We start from the raw sequence: 26,533 nt of genomic DNA, 5'->3' as shown, positions 1-26,533 counted from the left end.
GCCTTTAGTACAGGAACTTGGTCCTACTGGAGTGTCTTCTCTGCTTGCGTGCTTTGATCTTGCTATCTGTTGCCAGTTGTAGACTAAGCCTAGTACTGCAGGCTAAACACCACCCAGGGGGTGACTTAATGTTCTCTTTGGCATGGAGAAAAGATGTCACAGTCCATCTGAGAGTGTAAACTTCAGGTGTGCAAGTATGGTGTTCTGTTAAACAGTACTCTGTACCTGTCCTGTGTGCCAGCCCTTCTCCATTCTCCATCCTCCATCCTCAGCCACTGCTAGTAACTGCTTAATGGAACTTCTCACAGTTCATCAGGGCTCCGAACGCTGTACATCCCCAAATACAACTGAGCTGCCAACTGCCAGCCAGACTCCTTGCAGCTGTAGAAAGCTGTTTCTTCTTCAAGCTTTTTCCCTTGCTGAGTGGAACAGAATAACCAAAATATGAGGTGGGAAGGAGAGAGGAAGACTATCCTTTTCCCATTTGCCCCCCATGATTCAGTAGCAGCTTGGGGGTGTGATGTTGTGTACTGTGCTGTCTCCCCCTCTCCTCTGTCCAGTTTGTTGTTGTCACTGCTATTGCTGTGGAATAAAAGTCCTTTTGTGCAGGGCCACAGTGTGATGCCTTTCAGTTCCTTACTGGCAGTCCAGCTTGTTGCATTCCCAGGCGTAAGCTGCTGACAAATGGAAGTGAGTCAGGCAGACACATACAGCAGAGGGGGGAGCTTCCAACCCATTCAGATGTTAATGCTGCTGAGAACAGCTTCCCTTGGACTCTGGACAGCCTTTCTTCCTCTTCTCCTACCTTGTGCTTTCAAAACATACAGCAAACTTTCTTCTCCAAAAGTCTCCTTAGCTGTGTGTGTGATATCCACAAGTGAAGGTTTATTTGCCCTACATTCCCCTCTGTTTAGAAGGGCTTTAGGCCAGCTCTCCAGTTGGTATTCAGTCAAGGACAGGCTGAATAATTTCATGGACTGCTGTGGGATGATGTATATAGAGTACATGATTCTGTGTGTGCTACTAATGGCATGCCTCTGCTGAAAGCTCCATTTGGGTTTTGGGCTTAAAAAGAACTGGAGCCCTAATGCTGCTTTTGTAAGGTCAGAAGAAATGTGTGATCCAAGCCCTAAAGAATCTAAATAGTGATGTGTTTGCTGGGAACCTATGTCCTTGCTCTGGTGTATCTCGCCAAAGCTGGAGACCACATCACAAGGGAGCAGAGTGCATCCTTAGGGTTTGTGAAAGTGACTTAAAAGGAAGTAGGCATTTAGGGAGAAATCATAAACCATGAGATAATGCAGTAGAAAATGACCTCAGCTTACCTGGCAGAGGGGACTCCATGATCGGGCAATGGGTTTCCCAGAGCAAGGCTCATACCCTGCTGCCCAGTTTCCAGGAGGGAAGCTGTGAGCAAGCCTGAGGGGTGGGTGGCTGTAAAATCAGCTTGCAGTGTTGTACTTTAGGTGCCGTGTCAAAGACAAGGGTATTCTCCCTTCCCATTCCTTTCTAGTAATGGAGGGGGCAGGTAAGTGCTGGTATGGGGACAACTGTGGTTTCAGGAGAGATGTGGGGGAACCTAAGTTTCCAGACTTGCTGCGTGCTGTGGCATGTTCCAGACTTGCCAGGTCATAGAGCTGTGGTCTTGTGCTAGTGAACAAGTCTTCATCAAGAAACCTCTCCTTCCCTACTTTTTACCAGCAGTAGCATTATAGAGCAGTAGTCTTGCCCCCCCACGAGGCTCTTGTCTCTTGGTACAGCATGTCCATAAAGCCCTAACTCTTACTTACACAGCACCCATGGTGTGCTAGGGAAATGACCAAGGAGAGAGCTGACCTAATGATGTAGTTAATTTTTGTGGCAGCTTTGTCCTGGCATAGGAATAGCATTCCCCATTGCAGTACATCTTAATGGTTCCACTTAATAAAGAGCTGCATGAAAGGCCTGTCCACAGCTATTGGTAGAGTAGAATACAGATCTTAAACTAGCACAGCCTAGTAGGACACAACCTTGCAGGTGATTCATGGCTTTCCCAGAGTGCTGCCTTTGCATGATCAGTGAGGGGTTACCTGAAAGTGGAGCTGTGTTGTTGACTCCTGGCAGCTGTTACACCTTTCAGAGCTGTTGCATCGTATTTTGGCTAAAAATGTTGTCTTTTATAATTAGCTGAAGAAAGTAGTGTCCTAGCTGTTGTTTATAAATAGCAGGAAGCCATAGAGAGATGGGGGAGAGGGAAAAACACATACATCTCCCACCGCATTATCCAGGTTTGTGCACTGTAGCAGGGGAGGTAGAAGGCTAGAGCACTGGTTGTGTTTGACCTTGCCTTGAACAGTGAGATCTGCCTGGCTGGGCTCTTGCTAATCATCTTTCTTGCAGGTCGTCAAGACAATTGGTCTAAGAGAGGTCTGGTTTTTTGGACTTCAGTATCAGGACACCAAGGGCTTCTCAACATGGCTGAAATTGAACAAAAAGGTATGTTTGCTCCAAGCTTTCACTTGGCCTGGGTTCCCTTCTCTTGGACTGCAAAGACAACTTCAGTCTCTACTTCTGTCAGGGATCTGGTCTTTCCTCTCCACACACCTGGAGTACCGTAAGAGTAGCGAGTTGGTGTTGCCTTCCTTCAGCCTAGGCACACCCTCCCCAAGACACAAGGAGTCATGGTGTCTGACCTGATCCTCCTGCATCTAGTCCTGCTTGTTATCCAGGCAGATCTCTTATCCTTTCTGTTCATGTGCTGATGTGGTGCTCATGTGAGCATCTTGGAGAGAAGCCTGGAAAGTAACTTACCTAGCACTGATCATAACTAGTGGCTTGTCTAAAGTCCTGTGGGAAGAGGTGATGAGGTATTTGGCAATAAGGGGTTGAAAATCCTTGCTTTTCTGCCTATTCACTTTTGCATTGGAAAAAGAGAATTTTTCTTTTTTTCCTAATGCATGCTTGCCTTGCTGTTGTAAACTGGCTCCCCTTCACTTGGTACGTAGGCTATAAAACGTGATAACTCTGTTCCAGGTAACAGCACAAGACGTACGTAAAGAAAGCCCCCTGCTTTTCAAATTCCGTGCCAAGTTCTACCCAGAGGATGTGGCAGAAGAGCTGATCCAGGACATCACACAGCGCCTCTTCTTCCTTCAAGTGAAAGAGGCAATTCTGAATGATGACATTTATTGCCCTCCAGAAACAGCTGTCCTTCTGGCTTCCTATGCTGTCCAGTCAAAATATGGAGACTTCAACAAAGAGGTGCACAAGTCTGGCTACCTTGCTAGTGACAAACTGCTCCCACAGAGGTGAGTGAACCTGGGTAGCCTCAGACCTTCTCTGCTTTAAAGGGCTTGGGATTCTTTGGGGTAGGAGATGTCTTGATTGGAATGTTGAGAATAAAATACAGCCTTGTTTCTCTCTGAGGACTGGTGTTAGTATTCATGTAATTAAGAGCTTTAATCTTATACATCCTATTGCTACTGAAGAAACTCTAATCAGAAGTAGTGAGAGAAGCTCCAAAACAAAACAGTTGCTACAAGGAGAAGCACAACTGAATACAACTTGTCATTTGTCAGAAGTTTGAATACTGACTGGTGTGTCTCTAGCTAGCCTTATAATAAAACTGTATTTCCTGGAATACTTCTGTGGGGAAAATGTGATGCCAATGGAGTTTTTAATGAAACATAATTCAAGAGTGATGTGACTATGCATAAATGCAGTGGCTGGTTTTAAACATCTTGTGTGTTCTTTCTAGAGTTCTTGAGCAGCACAAGCTTAACAAGGACCAATGGGAGGAGAGGATCCAGGTGTGGCATGAGGAGCATCGAGGAATGATTAGGTAACCGATGCAAGTGTGAAACTGGAGTGTTTAGAGTGGTAAATGCTAGTGTGTAATATATAAATACATACAAAATCTGTGTCATGCTTCAGGAGGAGTTAGCATTCTTCAGGTTATTCTGCTCAGTATAGCCAGGTTCACATGCCTCTGCCATCTCTAGTCAACATCAGCTGGCTGTTCTTGCTAAAACAAAACTGAGTTTGCACAGTTGGTTATTATCTACTAGGGTGGTGCTTAGAACCTTTGCAGCTTGTTGCTGCCCTGCTCATCTAGAAAGATAACACTATCTTCTTCTAGTGGCTTATAGACCTATTAAAGAGTATCTGCTTTCTTTTTGTGTGCTGCAGAGAAGATGCTGTCTTGGAGTACCTGAAAATTGCACAGGACCTGGAGATGTATGGTGTGAACTACTTCAGCATTAAGAACAAAAAGGGCTCTGAACTCTGGCTAGGTGTAGATGCTCTTGGACTGAACATTTACGAGCAGAATGACAGGTAATAAACCCCCCTCTCCTCATCATTGCTTTTAGCTCCTTTCAAGTGTAAAGGCATTCAGAATTAAACTCTTCTGGAATTCAGCTCTTTAACTAGACTTTACAATTTCTATATTCTTGGCTGTGCTTTCACACTGCCAGAATGCTCCATAAAATGTGCTGCTTTGGACCAAAACATATAAGAAATTGGCAAATGCTATTAAGCTAGTTTTACTTGTTTCGACAGTCTTCCTGCCACAGATACATTCTTCAGTTCTGTTTTTCATTAAAAAAGTGGGATTGAAAAACTACTTCTTATGTTTATATTTCATTTACATGACTAAATTTGCTGATTCCAGTCAATGTAAGAGTACTGAAATATGAGGCAGATTTGCTTGAATTTTGAGCTTTATGTTGTAAGTCAAGAATTTGGAATGACTTGGGGCTCTTTTATTTCCTTTTGCTTTCTGTTTCTGCAGGCTGACACCGAAAATTGGATTCCCTTGGAGTGAGATCAGAAATATCTCATTCAATGACAAGAAATTTGTCATCAAGCCTATTGACAAGAAAGCACCAGTAAGAAGCAGCATTCAAACTAAAGTTTTTGGTGGCTTAGCTGAATGATCAGCCCCCCTCAATCTCTTCATAATAATGTCAAGGCTGACTTAAGCAGTGCTCTGCTACCCGATCTGTTCAGGGCAGTATACACAGAATGGGTCTAATGGCAGTAGGGTGATAACTGGGATTTGTTTCTGGTTAGGAGGGTAGAATTTTGAGTATAACCTTAAGCTGTTCGAAGTCAGTGCCAGGGAGAAGCTCTTTGGTTAGGGTCTCTGATTCTCCTAAGACTGTTCACATTCTGATAATACAATTAGGATCTGAGACACCTACGTTAACGTGAATGCTTCCTTTGCAGCTGGCTTTAGTCTCTTGCAGTTTTTCACCTTGCTTGAGGCTGAAGCTTCAGGTTATTCTGTGGGGTTTGCTGGGGGAGCTTTTTCCTGCAAATTTGTAATTAATGTAATTGGTTTCATCTGTAAGGTTTATTAATTTCCTGCATCAGCTGATACCTTCTGTTTATTCTTGTTGCTTTGCTGCTTGGAAGCAGTTCCCTGCCACTATTGCTCCTTTTTAATAGAACAGTTATTTATCCATTAGACATAATGCTTAACATCCTTTCTGGCCTAAGACAAAACACTACACTTGGTGTGGCTGGTCAGACTGGTGCATTAAGTAATTGTGTGGGAAGAAAGGTGGGAAAGGTCTCAGTGTCCCTGGTAAGACAGCTCCTGATAATGTTTGTAATGAAACTGTGAAGCCAAGTTGCTGTGTACTTTGTGCTAAGGATGCTTTACAGTGAAACCCAGCACACTGTAACAAGCTGGGTATTTACACCCTGTATGTATTTCCTGGATTGAAATTTGTTCCTGAAGGGTAAGTGTTTAACTACCAATGAATTGGATACCGTTAAGAAAACCTGGTGAGCTGTTCCAGAGGGCTTAGGGTCTTGGAGCATACAGCATGCATAGGGGGCTGCTTATGCTAAAAGAAAAGGTCTAAAGCTGCCTTTTTCTTGTCCCAAGGACTTTGTATTCTATGCCCCTCGGTTACGGATTAACAAACGAATCCTGGCACTTTGTATGGGGAACCATGAGCTCTACATGCGCAGACGTAAACCAGATACCATTGAGGTGCAGCAGATGAAAGCACAAGCTCGGGAAGAGAAGCATCAGAAACAAATGGAGAGGTTGGTAGGGTTCTGAGTAACCTGGTCTTGGTTGATCACTGCACAATAGCATTATGTGGTAGAAATTGCTGGCAGCACCTTAATATACTGGAGCCAAAAATAGAGCAGGTTGCTTTGTGCTTCAGTAGATCTTAATGCGATGATGGAAGTGGCATGTACCACAAATGTGATCCACAGTCACTTTCTTGGAATTAAATATTTGCCTGTCCATTTGACAGGACTTGATGTGGATCTTGACATAAAGAGCTTTCCCTTATAGCATTGCTATTATTAACTTGTCGTTGAGATACATGCCAGCAGTTTTTTCTTTCAGCACTGCTATAAAGGGGCATGCGTGGAATAAAATTCATATGGTGTGTGCTGTAGTGCACACCTCTTGTGTGCTTATGGGTTTACTAGGAGTTCTCCAATCTGGGTAGCTGTTAATTTGAAATTGCATTATGTTTTCCCTCTATCAGAGCCCTGCTGGAGAATGAGAAGAAAAAGAGGGAGTTGGCAGAAAAGGAGAAGGAAAAGATTGAACGTGAGAAGGAAGAGCTAATGGAGAGACTCAAGCAAATTGAGGAGCAAACCAAGAAAGCTCAGCAAGGTAACATGAAATGCTCCAGTATTTCCTTAGATACATAGTCTGAGTGAGAAGGGCGTAGTGAGAAGAGTGTAGCTATGAGCATCTCGGCTGTTCCACTCTCCAGTGTTGTGTACTAACTGGTGTTAGGGCCCTGATTTAGCTTTCCAAAGCTGAATGTAAGCCCTCCATATGCAGCTGGTGAAATAGGACTTGCATTAGAGATGGGTGGCAGCCAAGATGACTCTCTGGCAGCAGGCGTACCTTGCAGTTGTTCATGTGCTGGCTGGAAGCTTTATCCCAGCATGTCCATAGGGGGAGGGAATCAAAATGTAGCTGGGGTAACACCAGCCAGTGCTCTGCTGGTGCAATTACTGTCTGATTGCTCGGCCAGTGTTACAGTGTGATATTGCTCAAACAAATACTGTATGCTTCTCTGCCTTTTAAGTTTGTCATTTTTTGAATGAGTACTTCCTCACAAATGAATTGGGCAAGTAATCTGTTAGTTTTGCACAGGCCTGTCTCCTAGCCTTCCAGCTCTAGTTACACTATGAAGGAGATGAAAGGGAACAGTTGCTCCCATCTCTCCTTTACTTGTACCTCTGAAGGAAAACCCTCATCCAGGACATAGATGTAAAGGTACCTTCCTCTTCTACTGTCATTCTTTACTTGACTCTCTTCAAACGTTCTCCCCTATGCTTTCAGAACTGGAAGAACAAACCCGCAGAGCTATGGAGCTGGAACAGGAGAGGAAACGAGCTCAGGAGGAAGCAGAGAAACTGGCTAAAGAACGTAGAGAAGCAGAAGAGGCAAAGGAGGCCCTATTGAAAGCATCCCATGATCAACAAAAGACCCAGGAACAACTGGTAAGTGGGTGAACTGAAAATTGGGTAGAGAGAATAGTGACAGGGTAAGCATCTAAGCTCTTCAAGCAAACCAGGCTATGAATATAGTAAGGAAGCATACTCTGGTTCCTTAATTTATAGCCTTGAGCAGATGAACTTGTATCTGAATACAAGTTTATTTGTACAGTAGATATGAAATGTGCTCTTTTCTATATGTGATGCTGAGAAGAGTGTAGAGCTCACTAATTGCTTTTCTTGGGTTTTCGTTTTCCCTTGCGTCATGGAGATACCGGTTGGACTGAAGTTTACAGAAACATTTTCTTACTGAAAAGATGGTGGAGATACTGGTTTTATTCAGGACTTTGAGTGAATGTTTCATCTAGAAAGTACTTTGGTTTTGTCCCCACTGAAAGCCTTTCTTTTGCAGGCTGCTGAGATGGCAGAACTCACAGCTAGGATCACACAGCTGGAGCTGGCCAGGCAGAAGAAAGAGAGCGAGGCCCAAGAGTGGCAACAGAAGGTAAAATAGAATCCGGGCAAACAGCAGTACTTTTTATGGAGTTGCTCTTCATTCTGTGTTGTGACCCAAACTACTGCACTAGAAAACACACTAGTGTGAACGTCTGCAAGCTTGAGGCCCTTGTAAATACCCAGCTTTACTTTTCTTGGTGGAATGACTGCTATTCTGACTCCATGTAGCAGTATTTTGACTAATCAGCCCTATAGCCCATTTTCAATGAATTAGAAGCATTCTTCAAAACTCAGAAATGTTAGCAGCAAGCTTTGCAAATGATTGTGGCTGAGTAGCTTTGGAACATAGTGCCTCAGTGGCAAGGTTTCCTGTAATAAGCACCGAGTAGTGCTTCTGTGAGAAGACACATGCACTCAGGATTATATTGGCTAACTCAGTGACATGTCCTGCTGCAGGCACAGATGGTGCAGGAGGACCTAGAAAAGACCAAAGAAGAGTTGAAGACTGCCATGAGCACCCCTCACGTCACTGAACCCATGCACTCTGAGAATGAGCATGATGATGAGCAGGATGAGAACGCGGCAGAAGCCAGTGCTGAGCTGCGGTCAGAGGCCACCATCAAGGACCGCAGTGAGGAACAACGCACCACTGAAGCGGAGAAGAACGAACGGGTCCAGAAACACTTGAAGGTAAGGAGTCACAGGAAAGAGGGTGTGTGTCTGGGGGCTGCTTCTAGTTGTGTTACCAATAATTGCAGCTGGTATTTACTGTCGTTAAAAGAATAAAGGAAGGGGGTAAAGAGGTGGTCATGATTTTGTCAGATAGCTGCTTAACCACTGAGCAAAGAGGCAGAGCTTGTCTCCTTGACTTCCATTTCACTGCGAGTAGGGAAGCATTTTCAAGCAGTGCCAAAAAGCAGCATCTGTTGGATGTAGTGTGCTTGCATGAGTCTTGCCAGCCATCTGACAGCTGTTCATAACCCTGGATGCAATGAATTGGAGAACTTGGTCCAGTTCCTATCAAGCAGCTGTCTGTAACTGTCTTGTCTATCTGGGTTGCATTGCAAAACCCTGAAAGCAGCTCACTAGGGCTCAGGATGGAGAGATCAGTGCTGTGCCACTTTCCCATATGGAACTCTAGTGTTCTGGTGTTGACTCTTTCCAAGCTCTTTGTTACACTACCTGCTAGTTGCCTGATTTGCATCAGGCTTTGCTTGTTCTGCATCATGCTGTGATAGTTATGCACAGCAGAGTGACAGAGGTGCACTTTATCTTCTGCGTCAAGCTGTTTTTGTGATAGAAGCCTTGTAACTGCTTGCATCCTGCAAGATGCTCTTGTTGTCTTTAGGGGTCCCTCCATTTCACTTTTTGAAGTACATGGGTGATAGACTGCCTGATGGCACTTCAAATGTCAGGGAGAAATATTAACAGCTCCATATAATCACAGGGTTGGAAGGGACCTCTTAAGATCATCTAGTCTCAGTTCCTCACTCAAGTGGGGTCAGCTGGAGCAGGTTGCCTGGAACTGTAAACATTCAGGCTTAACTGTTTCCATAGATACTGAACCTTTTGGAGGATCAGTAAGAAACCCCCTTGTCCAGCCCTGTGTCTCTGGCATGTTCTAACCCATTGCTCTCTGCTTCCCCTTCTCTGAAGGCTCTTTCCTCAGAGCTGGCAAATGCTCGGGATGAAACCAAGAAGACAGCCAATGACATGATCCACGCTGAGAACATGCGTCTAGGCCGAGACAAGTACAAGACCCTCCGTCAGATTCGGCAGGGCAACACCAAGCAGCGCATCGATGAATTTGAGTCCATGTAAACTCTCCCTGCACCTGCTGCCCTGCACTCTCTTCTCCTCTCTTTCCCGTCCTCTCCCGTCATTCACTCCTAATCGTGCTACGCTGGAACCACTACAGAAGAGTGACCATGGTCTTATTTATCAAGTTTTGGGCAAATGCTGGAGTTAAGCAACAGAAGAAAGAATAGTATTCACATCTTCCTGGGGTGGCTTGTCGAAGCAAACATGTACTGGGGCAAATCTGAAATTGCTTGGCTTTGGGTAAAGTCTCACTGCGTGTAGTTTTGCATTCCTTACTGAAGTGGCTGTGTTGCTGTCCTCTCCCACTGGGTGAGGAGGTCAGCAGATGCTTTCACTGAATTATGTACAGTAAAGTGCTAAGTTTGACACTGTGCCTTCCTACTAACTTGTGCAAGCTTCAGTATTAAGCTTAGTAGCCAGGGTCTGAATTTCTGATGATAACAGGGTCTGAATCATGTAGTTGAGAAGGGGAGGCTGGAGCTTAGGAAGAAGGGTTAGAGATAAAATATGGACTTTCTAAAAGACCAAAGCTTTTGTCCTTCAAACATAAGCAGACCAAACAGATTCTGTGGCGTTCCTGCTGGTGTTGCCTTTATTGTTTAATGATGGAACTTTGAATTTCTAATCATACAGAAGCCTTTGGAATATTTCCACTGATGCAGTGTGGTTTGGAGCCTCGAATTCCCTGCTTTCCAGAAGTTTTGTCTCTGGTAAATGGCTTTGTTCACTGTCATTTGTCTGACTTGAATGTAACCAGTGAGGCAGAGATAACTAAAAACCACTGCCTTCTTTTTTGGGTTTGCCAGTGGAAACCTAAAGGGGTAGGTAAAAAAGGACTCAAGACTAAAAGTTTTTGTAGCTGTATTTTCCCTTTCTGAACCAGGATATTTCTAGTCGTGTGAATAGGATTTCAGGTTTTTCCATAAGAGGCCTTCTTAACACATAGTCATTGGTGCCTTATGACTGTGTATACATCTAGTGTATCTCAGATGTCTTTAGTTTAAACTAGATGCAATCATGAAAATTGATCAGCAGCTGGGGACCAAAAAATAGTCTTACCTGGGTCATGTACAAGACTATATCTGTCTTCCTGGCTTCAAGCAGCATTTGAGGGGAGAGGATCCTGAGATACTTGTCCAATTGCTGCCTTAATCCTCACTAGCATTCTGCCAGATCCCTGGCTCAAGTGCTTTTCCATCCCCAGAAGAATGCTTTGCCCCTTTGTAGCTTTGAGAACAGAAGGCTTTGTCTCTTAGAAGTGGTTGTGAGACTGGTCCCAAGAGCCATTTGTACCAGTTACTGTATTACCCATCACCTCCTGTCTTCCCAGCTATCCATGCTGTAGCTAGCCAGAATCCTTCCTGCAATTTCTGGGGAGGAAACAGCCATGCATGCTCAGGGTTGAATTGGATTTTTGCCTTGATCTTTCATAGAAGGAAATATAAACCTTCAGAAGAGGCCTCTTAAGAACGGATTCCACCTGCAATGGAGTCCTCCTTTGCTTTGCCCTCCTTGGGTTAGCCTGTCTCCATAGGAAGTCGTCAGGCTAGCCTGTGACTTATTTTCTTGCCTAGCATGATCCTAAATCTTGTGACTTTCTCAGTTTTATGGATTCCCCCTTTGTATAGTATCACTGCTAGTGGTGATAGAAGGAAAACATCTGAATGCTAGAGCATTTTCAGCTCCTTGCTCTATGGGAAAGGTAAAGGGGGACTGTGCCAAAAAGAAATGTTCCTGATAGTGTTAATAAACTGCAGTATTCCCCCAAGGATTCCTTGGGCTGCTGGAAGCAACCTTACCAGTGCTGTATTATTTTATTTTTGGGGAGCAACACAAGTCTGTGTGGAGATCCATACAAATGCCAACCGACCAACCTCTGTTAGGAGCATAGCTTAGCGTGCTCCTAGCCCTGGATGCCTTCTAAACATCCAGGCAGGTCATGAGGAAACCCCCTTCTCCTCCCTGGACACAACATGCTTTTGGGGGATCAAGACATGGTAAGCTTTTGGTTGGCCAAAGTAGTTTGAAAGTCACAAATTAAAGATTGCAGTTAAATCTGTTGGAACTGATTGGTGTATTTCTGTACTAAAGGGTTACGGGCACTGGCTCGACATGAGTCTCATTACTGGGGGAACAGACAACCTTTACACTTCTGTTTTGGTGCTTTAAAGCTGGTTCTCAGCACTTCTGCTCTGTCCATTGCAACTATTGATGCATTTTGGGGTGAGAAAAGCCTTTATTACGTTTTAGCAACTTCCTAACAAGCTGATGTATGGTGCCTGGAATATGTGTTCAAATAATAAACCAGTAAACCTTTTTTGCTCTGGGTCACACCACACTGCTGAGATCATGTATTATGATGCTGGCATGACTTCTGTTTATAGGGTTTTTTAATCGTTCTAATTCCAAATGGTCCAATATAGGAATAGAACGGCTTGTGCCAGTGAGTCTACTTAACTCTTTGTAGTTGTTTCAGCCCTGCCTTCTTCTTAACCAGTATTATATTCCAGTGGTATCTAATGATATTTGATTTCAATACTTCTAGCTATGCACAATTAGAAAATATTAGTCATGGGATGGAGGTTGTGGTCCTCCTTCCCTTGGAAATGTATACTGTATTGTAAAGAAATGATATTTTGCAAGAAAACTAATGTAAGAAGCTTTCAGTATTATGGTGAGATTTGTAGACACGGTTTTTTATTTGTTAGAATACAGTGAATTGTTCTTCTTCCTCTCCATGTTCCAGTTCCATTGGATAACTGCTCCTCTTGGGGATGGGGGAAGTACTTTATCAAATGTTTGCCTGGCTTGGTTTTTGTTTTCTTTTCTTGTTTTTTTTTTTGGGTTTTATTTTTTTTTTTTGTTGCTGTAAATTATGTTTTTGACCAGTCTTTTTACTGGATTATAATAAAACATCAGTTCCTTAAGGTTATGGAGTAATTCGTGGGTCCATGTGCTTATCTGCAGACAGAACCTTGATATTAAGGCATTTTTTTCCTGTATGGAGGAGTTGTTAAAATCCATACCCTTTTCTTCCTAAAGTGCCAATAAAGTTCAGAGAAATTCAGCAGATGGTGTCTGGCTGGTTACTTAAGGCATGCTTTGAGCCTAGTGCTGTGTCTCTGGGCTGAACAGGTCTTCCATGTGGTTCCTGAGAGGTCAGCCTTGTAGCACTCTTGCAAATAAGGAGATCATACATCCCAAAAAGCAGCAGGTTGAATAACACCTCTTTCCCTGTCTTCCCAGCCCTCTGAGCTGTCGGACCAGAGCAAGTACTGGAATTCACGTTTCTTTGTGGACACACAGTCTATATATTTATATATATATATAAAAACTTATATTGTGTTTAACTTGCAAATGGATGGTCAAATGGAAGAGGAACTGCTGCTGGAACTTGCCACCAGTGAGTGCCTACCATGCCACTTCCATGCCTATTAGCTTACACAGCAAGGTTAGTGTGCAGAGCGTGGCTGGGCCTCGATGATGCTGCTTGCTTCCAACATCCTCCTGGGTCTGTCTTGCTCTGAGCCTGTACTAGGGATTTAAACCCTATTTGTTTTGCAGCTACTTTACTGTGACTATCTTATCTCTAGCTGTTTTCCTGAGGTCTCAGGGTTGGGTCCACTGATTTCAGAGCATGGCTACCTTTCTACTGATGAACTGTGTGATTTTTCTTTGTAGCTGCTTCCTACGTGCTTGTGAAGAGGGGCTTTGCAGAGCCTCTGCCTTAGGGCTGCTGCACTGCAGAATAAGGCAGTTTTCATCAGAGCAGGTTAGTGCTCAGAGATCTGGAGCTAGGGGAGAAAGCTCAACTTGTCTATAAACAAAACATAAAGTGTGGGCCAATGGATACTTCTGCAGTCCCCAGCAGGCATGGCATGGATCCAGCTTCCATAGGTGGGGTTTTGTTCCTTCCAGGATTTCAAACTCCTGAACACCAGCGGAGGAATTGCATACCTGCTTCAACGCTACTGCAGCCTTCAAGTGAAGACTGCATTGGTCTGGGAACGTTGCTTTCACAGCTGGGGTCCTTTTGGCTTTTATGGCCCTTGCTTCTCCATGGACAATACCTTTCAGCTCGTGCTTAAGTTTCTGGAGTCTCTGGGGCTTCTGCTTGCAGCCAGGTTACTTTTCTGCTGGAGTGGGCTGGCTTTCATGGCATTCCTTTGCTTGAATGTGGGGAGACTTAGGAGGCTTGCTGATTCTCCTGTTAGGTCTATCTGTATTGTTTGAAGAAATGGAAGTGCAAAGCATTAAAGGCTGAACAATGCCTAAGTGAACATCCAGTACCGAGTTATGGGTCTCTGAAAGTTAATAATGATTTAAGATGGACCTTCTCAGGCAGAATGAAGTGGGTATAGGGAAAAGTAGAGGAAAGAATGAGGAGGAGACGTTAAGGAAAGAGTAGTGCGGAGACTGCAAGAAGGGATATTGGGAACTGCTGGAAGGGGCTGTACCTTCCCCTGTTGAGAAGGCACTTACTGAGTAGTTGTCAATACAGCTTTCTGGTGAGCAGTGCTAGTTGGAAAATTACAAGCACCCATGGTTGCTCTTGTCTGCTGTTGTGCATTATCTTTTAAAGCCAGGGTTGATCTTTAATCATCAAGATTGAGTGAAGGGTCAAGGGGATGTAGGATATACTGCTCTTGAGCTGGGAGGTTACAGTGAAGGCTGTCTATACCCCACATGGAGCAGTGCTGCTCCCATCCATCTTTGAAGCATCCTTGACTGCCTGAAGGAGAAGCATCTGCAAGTGAAGGCCTTGGCTTGGGGCAATGTAACTTCTCAGTGGCCTTCACCCAGCCAGGCAGCAGCTGCATTGCCAGAGGTGGCTATTGTCAGGAAGCCTTGTGGATTTGTGCTGGTTCCTTGTTGCAGTGTGAGCCCACCTCTGGCTGCATCACTGCCCTCTTGCTTCCAGTGGGGAAAGTTTGCCCCTTGCTCCTTCACTGTGGTGATTCTCAGAAGGCTGCTGAACACGTAGAGAAAGGTCAGAGTGGGCAAATGGTCCTCTTGTTTGAGAGATGTAGAAACTGAGGCATGTTTACAGGTCTTCTCTCCTAATCCTCCAGCCTCCATGAGGCGGTATCTAAGACCTGGGTCAACCACTTGAGTCTCAAACACTGGTTTGATAAAATGCTCCAGTATTGGAGCAAATGGGTGGTAATTTGCTTGCCTGATGACACCTGTTACCCATTTGGCATATGCTGCAGCTTGCTCATGGATAGGGGCTGGGTGGTTTCTGACTCATGTGTGAATCCTGTTTCTTTACTCTCCTGCTCTTATGGCTGCTCTGCTGCAGGACAGGCTGCCCCTCCTGATGCTTCCTGCTCCTTCTGATTCTTCTCCTTCATAGAGAAACTTCTGCCTCTCTGTATGTATCGAATGGATAAAATCTTACTTATTATTTTAATCTGCTGTCAAGGAGGCAGTGGGCTAATACTGTCATTTTTAAACCTTCTATCCAGGGTCTCTTGGGAGCCATGCGGTGTAGAGAAGAGCTCTTCTGGTCAGAGCTGTTTGCACAGAGTGTCTTCAGCCTAAAGGAACTGATGCAAGTCTGTCTTGTTCCTATGTGTTTGCTGAACCAGCCCATGGAAAGACTGAAACCTAACAGTGGTCAGAGGGGCTGGGTCTGATATCTCAGCAATCCGAGTGTGCTTCTGGCTGTGGAGGGCTGCAGTGGCACTGAGGAGCTTGTTAGATCTGTGCGGTGATGACTTCAGTCTGTGTACTGCTTGTGCACAAATCAGGTGGAGTTAATGGCACCTTGTAGGTGATTGTCCAATAAACCTCCAATTGGGGTGAGATTCACTAGGCTGGGGGGAGAGGCGAGGGGCAAATTGTCCTCTGTGTGGTGCGGAAGAGCAGGGACAATGTATTGCAAGCTAGAAAACCACTTCCTTCCCAGCATGTGCTAACACATGTAGGCACAGCCACTGCGCTGGCAGCAGAGGATGACCTGCCGGCAAGCAACGTGGGGGACAGGGGTTGTGCACCCATGGGCACACTGGTGGAACACTGGCTGCTGCCAAACTGTGAAGCAGAGCTAAAGGCCCATTTCAGCTGTGTCTGTCCTGCCCATAACGCGTGTGCCGGTCTCCAACATTTTGAGTGCCTTTTTCAAAGCAAGGGTATTTTTGTGTACTTGGAGTTTGTTTCTTGTGGGATGGAGGGGTGGTTATTTGAAAAGCTGTCTGGCTTTGTGTCCTGGGCTAAATGAGCACTGGTTTAGTATGGAAAGGCTGCATTTACTTCTAAGCTTGCTGTTAGATGGAGCAGAGAAGAGGAGAGAAAAGGGAGTCTTATTTCTGTCCTTTCTCCCCTGTTTCAAAGACTATAAAACAGGCTATCTGAACTCAGCATAACTTTTTCCTACCCCAGCAGGGTTGTTTCTGCTTCCACCAGAAGACAGTTGTCCCCTTCTCTGCTTCTCTCCTCCCTGCAGGACTGGATATGATGCTCTTGGACCTGACTTCCCTCTGTATTGGCCCCTCTCCCATTGGGTAGCATTGACCTGTCACTTGCTGTGCTCTGAGTTCCCAGCAAGGAGAGAGGTCAGTGCCAGGCAAACACACAAATGTCCTTGCTGTGAAAACTGCTGCACATATATCTCGTGTATCTCTCAATTCAAGGTTAGCTGGAGAGATAAGATGCTTTGTGGTTTGTTTGGATGTGCTGTGGCCCTTTTCCTTGCATCTCTCATGGCAAGCCTTGCTTTCCTTCTACGGAACTGACTGGGGGAACTGGGCTGCCTATTGCATCTCTGTAGTGCCTGAAAAGCAAAGGCAGGACTAGGCAGTGCCTCAGCTGCAGAGGCTGCACAGGGTGAGTTTCAAATTCAGAGGTGAGCTGCAGCCCAGGAATTTGGGTTTGAAGGATGAAGTATTTGGGGCAACGTGCAGGAGAGAGAAACGACCTGAAAAAGCTTAGCTGAGAGTGAGGGGCCACAAAGCAGGGATGCTGGGCAGAGCTGTGTTCAGCTAAAACAAACTGCTTGCCTTGCTGCCAGCTCTCCTCTGTGGTAATGGCAAGGGTAGGAAGGGAAAGCTTCAAAGGATATCCTACAAATGATTGAAATGAGGAATTTTTACATTAACTACAGTCTAAGGGTGGAATTGGAGTAGAGCATGAATGGGGCAGTCTCATGTGCACCCATGCCTGCTGCGTAGCATCCCTGACTCAGCATTGCACCCCTGCCCTGCTGCTCCCAGGAGCGTACCATGGGTGCCCCTCAGCAGACAGCAGCTCTCACTGGCTTTGGACTTGAGGGTAGCACTCACTCTGGATTAAAATCCTACTGATACTTGGTGGTTTGTCCTGTGCTCACAGAGCTCTTGTCCTGAACAAAACCTGAGGGGCAAATCCTTCAGCAGGAAAACATGTTTGTGGGATGAGCAGGGGCAGGCATGAGGATGCTGCAAGGCTGTGATTGCTGGTTGCCCAGCCTATTGCATATTGAGCTGGGAAGTGTTTCCTTGCTCCTTTTGTTGAATATGGGGGACTTTGGTCAGTGATGCACTGCAGATATGACTCCAAGTTATCTCAGATCATGTCCCTCTGTAACAGAGGGACTGCATGTTCCTTTTGCATGTGTCCTCTCATGGGAGCAGTAATGCCCAGCCTGCACTTGGAAAATAGGAGTGAGTCAATATAAAATACTTGTCTGTGCTGCTTTATCGGGAGCAAAGTGAACAGAGGGAAGCAGACGGGTGGCTTTAGGAACTGGATTTCCCCCTAAGAGTTTTCTTTTTCCTTTTTTAAATCTTTATGCATTGCCTATGAGTTTCTCTCCATCGAAGCTATCTCAGTTATGTGTTGGAATGCTTGGATGCTTGCCTTTCAGACTTTATTGGACTGAAGAATAGGATTCTCTTCCCTGCTTATGGAAAACACTTGCACTCCTTAATGCCTTTGATGCTTTTCTCAGAAAGCTTTGGCATCCCTTTCCAACCTGAAGGCTTTGGGTGGAAAATTTTCATTTTGGGGTGAAAAGCCAAAATTTTCCTATTTTATACAATATAAATCCCCTCTGTGTGTGTGTGTGTGTGTAGGGGAACATTTTCCAGCCAGTTTTTATTCTTATGCTGTAGTTTCTCTCCCCTTTATGGATTGATTTTGAGAGTCAAGTTTCAAAGTTTATTACTTAACCAGCTACTAATACATTATTGCATTAACTTGGTTAAAGCAAATGTCCTAATAAATGGTGAGCTGTTATATTGGTATGAGGGTATTCGGGCTCCTGAGATGAGAGTTGTTTTCAGACTCTACAAAACCCAGGAACTGAAACTCTCTGCTGTTGTATTTTGGTCCTCAGGGCAACCTGAATTACTGTGGTGAGGAGGGTAGGCTAAGCTAGGGACAGTGTTTCTGGGAATACACTGGTGAGTGTTCTGCAGAAGTCTCACTAGCATGGAGCACGAGTGTGAAACGAGATGTACCTGTGCCTTTATGGCACCTTTCAGCAGAGAATTGAGCAAATGAGCAAAGTGTGGCTGCTTCTCACCACCATCCTGCAAGGGAAGTGAACACTCATGTTTTACAGCTGGGAGCCTGCAGTGTTGGGGAAGGCAACAATGTGGATGAACAGCATCTATGTCATGAGCAGAATCCATAAGTCTCACTCTCAACCCTGTTGCTGTAGTACTGGCATCTCCCTCTATTCCTGAGGCATCAGTCATCATTCCTCCTGCCTGTCTCCTCTTCCAGCCTTTGGCTTTCAACCCCTTGTATGATTAGACATTGCACTGACCACTGCTTCCTGATGTTAGATTTAGGTCTAGTCCCTAAAAGGGAAGCCTGTAAGGCCAAGCAAGGAGAGTGTTGCATGGGGACTGCTCTGTGGGGATGATGCTTTTGTTACCGTGATTCACCCAATTCCCATGCCCTGATGGGCTGGGCTGCTGCAAGGTCCAAGCACGGTCCTGATGTCCATCCTTCCTTCCTCCTTCCCCTCTCTCCTCCCTCCCTCCACCCCCAAGGAGGCTGTCCTAGCTGTTTTCCCCCCCTTTCTTTCTCTCCCCTCCCTTCCCAGTGTACTTATAACTCTTAATCTAGCTGGCCTTGTAACAAACAACAGCCTAGGAGCCGTGGAGCAGGACTCCCGGTGGCATGATAGCTCCAGGTATCTCAGTGCTCATGCGGCCCTTGCTGAGTGGACTGAATGTGAGCAAGATTCGCTTTATTCATCTCTGTGGGGTGACTGAGCAGCACCGCACACCGCCTAAGCAGGGCTCGGAAAGAGGCTTCAGCTCCATGCAGAAGCTCCAGGATGCCCCTGGGGATTCGAGGTGAGTAAAACGCTGAACCCTGGCTCACTGCATCTGGAAGCGCCTTTCCAGAAGGGATATGTGCTTACCTCTGCCTTGCTCCACGAAAGGAGGGAGAGGGCCATGTGAAAGAAGCCCTGCAGGAGGTGGTGGATGAAGATGCTGATGGGAGGAAGGTGGTGCAGGGAATTGGTCTATGAGAGGTGCTTTTCCCTGCCTCTGGAGCTGTGAGTGGCCACAGCTAGTGACCTGGATCCAGAGCGTGAAGATGCCAACGTGGCACAAGAGTCTATTAAGCAGCCTTTGAGGGACTGAGATGGTGTGCAAGGTGTGCGGGGCAGCTGGGTCAGAAGCCTGATATATTCCTACCCTATGGAAGCTGGGATGGCCACTGGGTTGGTTGTCTTGGGAATTGCAAATTCTGGGAGTTAAACTCTGCGGTGGAAATTGGTCAGAAGCTTTTTAGGAATGCCTCTACATGCTAGGGTGGAGGAATCCCAGCTGGTCATCTGAAAGAACAGGCTTTGGCCTGTTTAGGGGACTGGGTGACAGAGTCCCTTGGGAAGCAGTCCTGGAGGGAAAGGAGTCTAGGTAGGCTGGGCATTCCCCAATAAGGAAGGCTTAATGATGCAGGAGCAGCTGTCCCCCCGTGTTGGAAGTACAGGGCTGATGAGAGGCTGCCTGGCACAGAGTGCTCATCTGTATTCCTACAGCAGGATCTACTGCCAGTGTTTCCTCTCTGTTCCTTAGGGATAATTTGGAAGGAGATTGCATTTCTCTGAGCACATAAAAGGAATCTGTACACCTCCTAGATTGGTGCGGTGTGGGTCAGACTGTAATCTGCTCGGCATTGAGGAAAAGAGCCATGCAACGTAAACCATTCTGCTATCTGACCTTAGAGGAAAGTTACGCTGATAGCCCTGCTTGATGGGATTTATGAAGACTCGTTATCAGTGGGTTTTCTTTCCAATTGGTTTGTTCCTTCTGAAGTTATCTCTGGCCGCACTTGTAGGCATCTCGTTGTTTTGTATGGCCTTGGAAATACAAATCCCTCGCTTTTAGGGGAAAACACCAAAAGGGAAAGGAACCACCTTCTTGGAACCCCTTCACCGCTTCCCTGTGGCACAGAAAGCTTGGGATTTAGTTATTTTTAATGGAATAATCAACTGGCAGATGCTGAACTTGTAGTGCTGAGCTTGTCACAGCTGTGAGATCTTTCCAAAGCTCTGACGTGTGTCCTCTGGCAGTAACGTCATCGTAGAACAGGGCAGTCTAAATGCCGCAAAATAACGATGCAATTTTGGGTTGCTTTCTTAATAAAATGTGAAATTAATTTTTTTCATAGCTTCAAAACCAATGGCAAGCAAATGCAAAAGTAAATAGAAAGTAAAGGCTACAGCTTTTCTTTCCAGGCCCTCCTGAAGTGTTGGGTACCCAAAGCCGGTGGCCTCCAGAGGAGGCTTAAGCCTGGGACTGATTTGTGGGGTATGAAGACAACTAAACCAGCACACAAGTGGTGCTGTAGGGGATGACTGAACTGAAGGGTGAACACAGGGAGTAATCAGGCTGGGGTTATGCCCCCAACAGAGGCATCTATACTAAGAACACAGACAACCAGCTTACATTTCCTCTACAGCCAGCAAAGAGAGGGAAGCTGCTTACAGGTGCTTTCTGTGGTTGTCATCACCTTCTCGAGAGCAGGGATGAGCTGTTGTACCAGGGTTGTCCAGCATCATGCAGGGGGTCTGTGACAAGAGCATCTGTACTTCCTTGTACCTGACTGGGTGACCTGCGTGCTGCCCCTGCCTGCAGCTCAGCTGTCTCAGGGCTCATTTAGCTGACAGCAACAGTTCAAGCAGGGCTGTGTCCAGGAGGAACTGCAGGGATCTGAATTCCTGCATTTGCAGGAGACTGCTATGGGGTTCTCCTGGGACTGATGTGGGCTCAAAAGACAACAAGAGATGAAGCTTGTGTGTAGCACTGGCGATTGCTGGATCCAGCACTTTCTGCTTGCAGGCAGCCAGCTTGCGTTATCCTCTTAATGTAGTGAGTTACAGCTTTAAGTGAATCACAGAATCCCAAGGGTTGGAAGGGACCTCAAGAGATCATCTCGTCCAATCCCCCTGCAAGAGCAGGATAACCTAGAGTACATCACACAGGAACTTGTCCAGGCGGGCCTTGAATATCTCCAATGTGGGAGACTCCACAACCCCCCTATGACTTTTGTGTAACAAATTATTCCACCCATAACTGTAAAGCCAGCATTGCCAGGAAACCTGCTTATTTGCCATAAAATGAACTATGTGGGTCTAATCCATCAAAATATAGACGGGGTTGGGGTTTCTTTTTGCTTGACATTTGAGAACAAGTCTTTAAACTACTTGTTTACGGTGATATTGCTGGGGGTGCCTCTGTGAAGGAGACTGAAATGTCCTAAAGATGTTCTTTGGCTGTTTGCTTTGGGAGAAAAGGGGCTCCTATGACTGCAGTGTGACCTTTCCACTCCGCACGTGGGAAACTCCCCCTCTGCAGCATGGTCCTGGTGCAAACTTCACAGCTGTTTTCCTACCCAGGGGGACCCTGGTGTGGACTGATGGCCCAGGCATTGTTTTCTGTTGGAGCTTTCTGAAAAACAGGAAGCCGGGCTCTGCAGATGAAGGTACAGCGGCCCCTGCGTTCTGCTCCTGCTGCCTGAGTCGAGACCGAAACCAAAGGAGCAGAGAAGGTGCAAAATGCTGTTTCATCTCTCTTCTCCGCTTCCAAGCTTTAATGGACTGTGGGGATTGGAGTTCCAAAAAAGATGGAATTGGTTGGGATTTGCTGCACCTGAAGACTTGCTGCTGATGTCTATGTGACCACGTTTTAAGAAACAGCATCCTTAATTGTTTTGAGGCGTACAGCAATGATTTGTCAGCAGGTAAATGGGATTAGATCTAGATGGTGATTGTGATTTATGTGAAGCTGAATGAACAAGACCTGCAAACTGGAAAGAGCGGGATTTTTTCCCCCTTTTCCATTGCAATTTTACAGGAATTCTTTCCTGTATCCTATACACCCCCTGTACTCCATCTCTGCCTCTTGAAAGGGCAAAGGAAATTGTTTAAACTTGATCCTCACATATTTCTGTGCCTGATGTTAAAAGGAAATCAGCAGAGATTTCCAGATGCTTCATTTTCATCTGCCGCAGAGCAGACACAGTAAGTCCTTCCAGCTGCTGATGTTGCTGTCGCAGGGGCAATTCCCATTTAACCAGTTCCTCCTCCCAGTCCGTGACTTTCCAAGAGGACACCTGGCTCTGAGGAGTGCAGGTGTTTTCTCAGCTGGTAGGTTTGCTGCAATGTGTGACTCTGGGGCTGTGATAGCCTGTATGCAGTGTATATATCAGGAGACACTATTAGAAATCCTCAGAGCTCTGACACTTGCTGTTTGTTTCTCTGGGCCCAGCTGCCAGAAGTGTTACCAAGGTTTATACCAAACAGCTCTTTTGTTGGAAGAAGTTGGATGCTGCTTCACTCAGTCTTGTGTGAGTGAGATAAAACTAGGGGATTGTGAGCACAGCCAAATCTCACTGTGAAATTCACTCTCTCTTCAAGGCTGTGGTTCTTTCTTCCTACGCCAGAAATGGCAGCAGCAAGGCCACGGGGCAGCACTGGTATTGCTGGTGCTTGGGAGTTTATCAAAGCAGTGGGAGATAGAGGTGGGTGCTTCCAGAGATGGGGAGAGTGTTGTGTGACAGGAGGGGGTGGACCCGGCTTCTACCACTGGACGATATCCTGTGCTTTGAGATGATGGGCACTTGGGAAGTGCCACATTGACAGGCACTGGGCAAAGCACCCACTGCCTCCAGGGTGCTGGCCTGTTTCAGGGCAGGAGATGGGACCTCCAGCTTCCAAGTGACCATATGGGTATGTGCGCTAAGAAAAAACACTCTTTGCTTAAGTGCTCCCCCTGGCAGATAGGAGAGATTGTCTCAGAACGTAGTCTTGGTGAGAGATCCCTGACAGCCCTGGTCAGGGTGGCAGCCTTCTGCACACTAGTGGGGAAAGCCTGGTTTGCAGGGGGTGAAGTGGGTGCTGTTTCCCTCTTCTTGTCGCTCGTGTATCTACAAGTCAGCACTCAGGAATGCTGGCGACCTTGCTCTTGACTCTTTACAAGGTGTAATCTTGCAGGCTGTCAGAGTAACTAGCAGTTTCTCCTGAGCAAGGATCACAGCAGATCAGAGGAGGTTACTCAGCACAGTCACTGTGTAAGCTGGAGCTGAGCATGTCTCATTGCAACAAGGCGCCCTGTGATTGAGTTCAGGCAAGGAGCAGGTGCTTCATGAAAGAGCAAACAGCAGAAAAGCTACAGTCTATCAGGTAATCCTCTTGGGGATAAAATGTGGATCAAAACAGCCCTTGCTGCATAATTAGTATCTGATCCTGAGCACTTTTCTCGTTATTACTTCACTCCACCCTGTATTACCATCCCAGGCCCAGGATGTTCAAATGCTTTGCTTGCCTACAAACGCTCCCTCCACCAGCCAGCCCAAGCAGAGGCATTGGGTGCAGGCCATCTGCACTTGGTAATGCACAGCTCAACATTTATTCTGAGGGATGTTTCATAACGTGGGGAATGTTTTGGTTCAGCTCAGGGTTGCCTGCCTTTGAGAACTGATAGTCTGACTCTGTTCTGAGATGCACAGTGTAAGCCTCCTAGGAAGTGCTTGTATGCACATTTCCTTCCAAGAACCGTGTCTCCAGTGCTCAGCCAGCAGACCTCAGCAGTGGGCATACAGCAAACAGCGGGCTCCTCTGATTCTTGCAAACTTGTCTTGTAGCTCTTCCGACCAGGTGACAGTGCATTTTATAAACCGGGATGGAGAGCGACTCACAGCCACAGCCAAAGAAGGGCAGAGTTTGCTGGAAGTGGTGGTCAATCAAAACCTGGCCATTGATGGATTTGGTAAGTGTTGCACAAGTGGGTGTGCTCCTAGGATTGATGTGTCTGCCATGACCAGTGGGTACCTGGGAGCAGTGCAGCTGTACACATCACTGTGTTCTGGTGAGACAGTGAAGCAAGCTTATCTCCTAGCAGCTGCTCAATGGGCTGGTGGTGTGATTTCCACACTGTCATAACTGGGATTCCAGCAGTGTCAATGCCTTTGGCCGATTCATAGGGTCATAGAATAGGGTTGGAAAGGACGTTAAGATCATCCAGTTCCAACCCCCTGCCATGGGCAGGGACACCTCACACTAAACCATGTCACCCAAGGCTCTGTCCAACCTGGCCTTGAACACTGCCAGGGATGGAGCATTCACAACCTCCCTGGACAACCCATTCCAGTGCCTCACCACCCTCACAGTAAAGAACTTCTTCCTTATATCCAATCTAAACTTCCCCTGTTTAAGTTTTAACCCATTACCCCTTGTCCTGTCACTACAGTCCCTAATGAAGAGTCCCTCCCCAGCACCCCTGTAGCCCCCCTTCAGATACTGGAAGGCTGCTATGAGGTCTCCAGGCTGAACAGCCCCAACTTTCTCAGCCTATAGATGTGAAAACTGATTGTGATCCTCACAGAGGAAAAGCAGGCTGAAATCTGCATCCATCCAAGGATTGCCTTTTCTGCATGCTCCAGACCTGTTAAAGGACCTTTTCCCACCCTGTTTCTGAAGATCATCTCTCTTCAGCTAGTTTTGTACTGATTTGCTGTCATTCCCCCGTTTCTCCACCAGGTGCATGTGAAGGGACATTAGCCTGCTCCACTTGCCACCTCATCTTTGAGAAGGACACCTTCCAAAAGCTGGATGCCATCTCAGATGAAGAGCTGGACATGCTGGACTTGGCGTATGGGCTCACAGAGACGTAAGCCTCCCTGTTGATCACAGTATATTCCCAAGCCTCTGAGGCAGATTCCCAGCACCTGGCACTTCTTTCCAAAGGGTCAGGACTTAACTCTATATTAGTGTTGTGCCTCTAGAACTGCTTCCTCTTGGGGCATAAGACCTTTAACAGGAACTTGAGTGAAAACCCAGCCTGGTCCAGACATCCCAATGAGGGTGGGGAATTCCTTCTTTTCCTGTGGGAACAGATGAGCCTCACTCCATGTTTTCTTCCCAGATCTCGGCTTGGCTGCCAGGTGTGCGTTAAGAAGTCGATGGATGGACTGACGGTGCGGGTCCCCATGGATGTATCAGACATGAGGAGGCAGCTGGAGGTTGGAAAGCAAAGCAAACAGTAACTGGAAACGACTCCTGCACAACTCCCATCCTCATTTTAGGTGTGGCAGGGTGCTTTGCTTTTGACTAACCCTATTGCTTTGTGTGGCTGGCTTGCAGTAGGCCGTAGAGGTCTGATTCAGTGTAAATGCCCATTTGGCAAATCTCTCCTTTAAACAAAGCTTAATTCTAGGGCCTTTGGTACATGTTTTAAGTGTTCTGCTGGATACAACTGGACTAAAGCACAATGGCTCTATGTTTTCCCTGGGAGGGTGACAGTGAACATCTGTGCTGTATGTGACTCACCCTCTCCTTGGAAATTTAAGGAATTCTGCTATTCTAAGTAACTGCTGGGAATTTTGCAAGGCTTGGCTCTTTAACTGTAGAGCAGAATCTTCCCAATTTGGGAAGCTTAAGAAGAGGTTCCAAATACAGGACAGTGCACTGATTGGCTTGATACAGGCAAAAGGAACTTTGTTAGCAAGAACATATTGATAACCATTGAATACATTTCCTGTAAGAGAGAGCCACTTTCAATGAATTCGAGATGTTAAATGAATTATGTGCCATGATCTGCTACTTTCTCCTAATATTGTGTTTTCCCATTGCTGTACTACCACATACATCAAATAAAATTGGACTTTCAGACCCATGAGATGCACTTCTCTGGTAACATGAGCCTGGCTGCAGTAGTGTGAGTTTGATGGAAATTTAAGTATAATATCCTGTTGCCCCAGTTAAATAGACTGGATTTTTCCCTAATGTTTGACTGAATATGTCAAACTTGCCTTATAAATGTTGTAAAAGGGAGAGAGGAAGGTTTCAGATGTACAAGTCCTTCTTAGATTTGGAATAAAAGCCAAAACCTCCAAGTTTAAGCATCATGGTGCAAAGCGACCTGCAAGGGACCTTTTTAAGGTCAGGATTAGTACAAGTGCATTAATGGTTTTGTTTGGGGCCTCCTTTAAGTCCCGGAGTTCGTTTTCTCCCTTTACCCGTTGGGTTACTACAGCCTGGGATCCACATGGAAAAGAACATCATCTCCCAGCTCCCAGTTGTTTAGGCGACAGCAGCAAGTGGTGACTGGAGGCGACACGAGGTGGAGCTCTCGGAGCGCCCGCTTGCGCACAAGACAAGCAGAGGGGAGGGATGCTGAGCCTCCCTCCCTCCCTTCCTTCCTCCTTTCCTTCCCCTAGAAGCTCTTGATTGCCACTTGTTGTAAGCTAGGGCAAGGCCAAACCAACAAGGTAGCCCTCGGAAACCTCCCCCAACGTGTGCCTGTCTCTCCCAAACCTCCTCTCCTTCATCTTGCCCCAGGTTTATTAT

General features: G+C 46.2%; 3 protein-coding genes across 4 annotated transcripts in view; all 3 read left to right on the top strand.

Annotated features, from left to right (window-relative positions):
• Positions 1-12,808, top strand: part of MSN (moesin) — a 42,229-nt gene extending 29,421 nt beyond the window's left edge. The window contains exons 3-13 of one of the 2 annotated variants that reach the window (XM_061356680.1): positions 2,380-2,475; positions 3,013-3,287; positions 3,737-3,820; positions 4,168-4,314; positions 4,772-4,868; positions 5,876-6,039; positions 6,498-6,628; positions 7,310-7,470; positions 7,877-7,969; positions 8,377-8,610; positions 9,577-12,808. In XM_061356680.1, the coding sequence (XP_061212664.1) occupies positions 2,380-2,475; positions 3,013-3,287; positions 3,737-3,820; positions 4,168-4,314; positions 4,772-4,868; positions 5,876-6,039; positions 6,498-6,628; positions 7,310-7,470; positions 7,877-7,969; positions 8,377-8,610; positions 9,577-9,741 (1,647 nt within the window). In that variant the 3' untranslated portion in view covers positions 9,742-12,808. The remainder of the gene's footprint in view (positions 1-2,379; positions 2,476-3,012; positions 3,288-3,736; positions 3,821-4,167; positions 4,315-4,771; positions 4,869-5,875; positions 6,040-6,497; positions 6,629-7,309; positions 7,471-7,876; positions 7,970-8,376; positions 8,611-9,576) is intronic. The other variant, XM_061356681.1, reaches the window with a different exon arrangement.
• LOC133214031 (potassium voltage-gated channel subfamily C member 1-like) overlaps positions 1-26,533 on the top strand; it is a 310,932-nt gene that overhangs the window by 54,762 nt on the left and 229,637 nt on the right. The gene's annotated exons all lie outside the window — the stretch shown is intronic.
• LOC133214026 (adrenodoxin-like) lies at positions 18,787-25,967 on the top strand. Its single transcript, XM_061356679.1, has 4 exons — positions 18,787-19,031; positions 23,830-23,954; positions 24,725-24,854; positions 25,110-25,967. The coding sequence occupies exons 1-4, from the start codon at positions 18,853-18,855 to the stop codon at positions 25,228-25,230; spliced, it is 555 nt and encodes a 184-aa protein (XP_061212663.1). The 5' UTR covers positions 18,787-18,852; the 3' UTR covers positions 25,231-25,967.

This window comes from Neopsephotus bourkii, unplaced genomic scaffold, assembly GCF_033783945.1.
Source record: "Neopsephotus bourkii isolate Nb327-2 ecotype Australia unplaced genomic scaffold, CSIRO-AGI_Nbou_v1 NB_867, whole genome shotgun sequence".
In the NCBI taxonomy this organism is placed as follows: domain Eukaryota; kingdom Metazoa; phylum Chordata; class Aves; order Psittaciformes; family Psittacidae; genus Neopsephotus; species Neopsephotus bourkii.
This window is presented reverse-complemented; position numbering and strand designations above follow the sequence as displayed.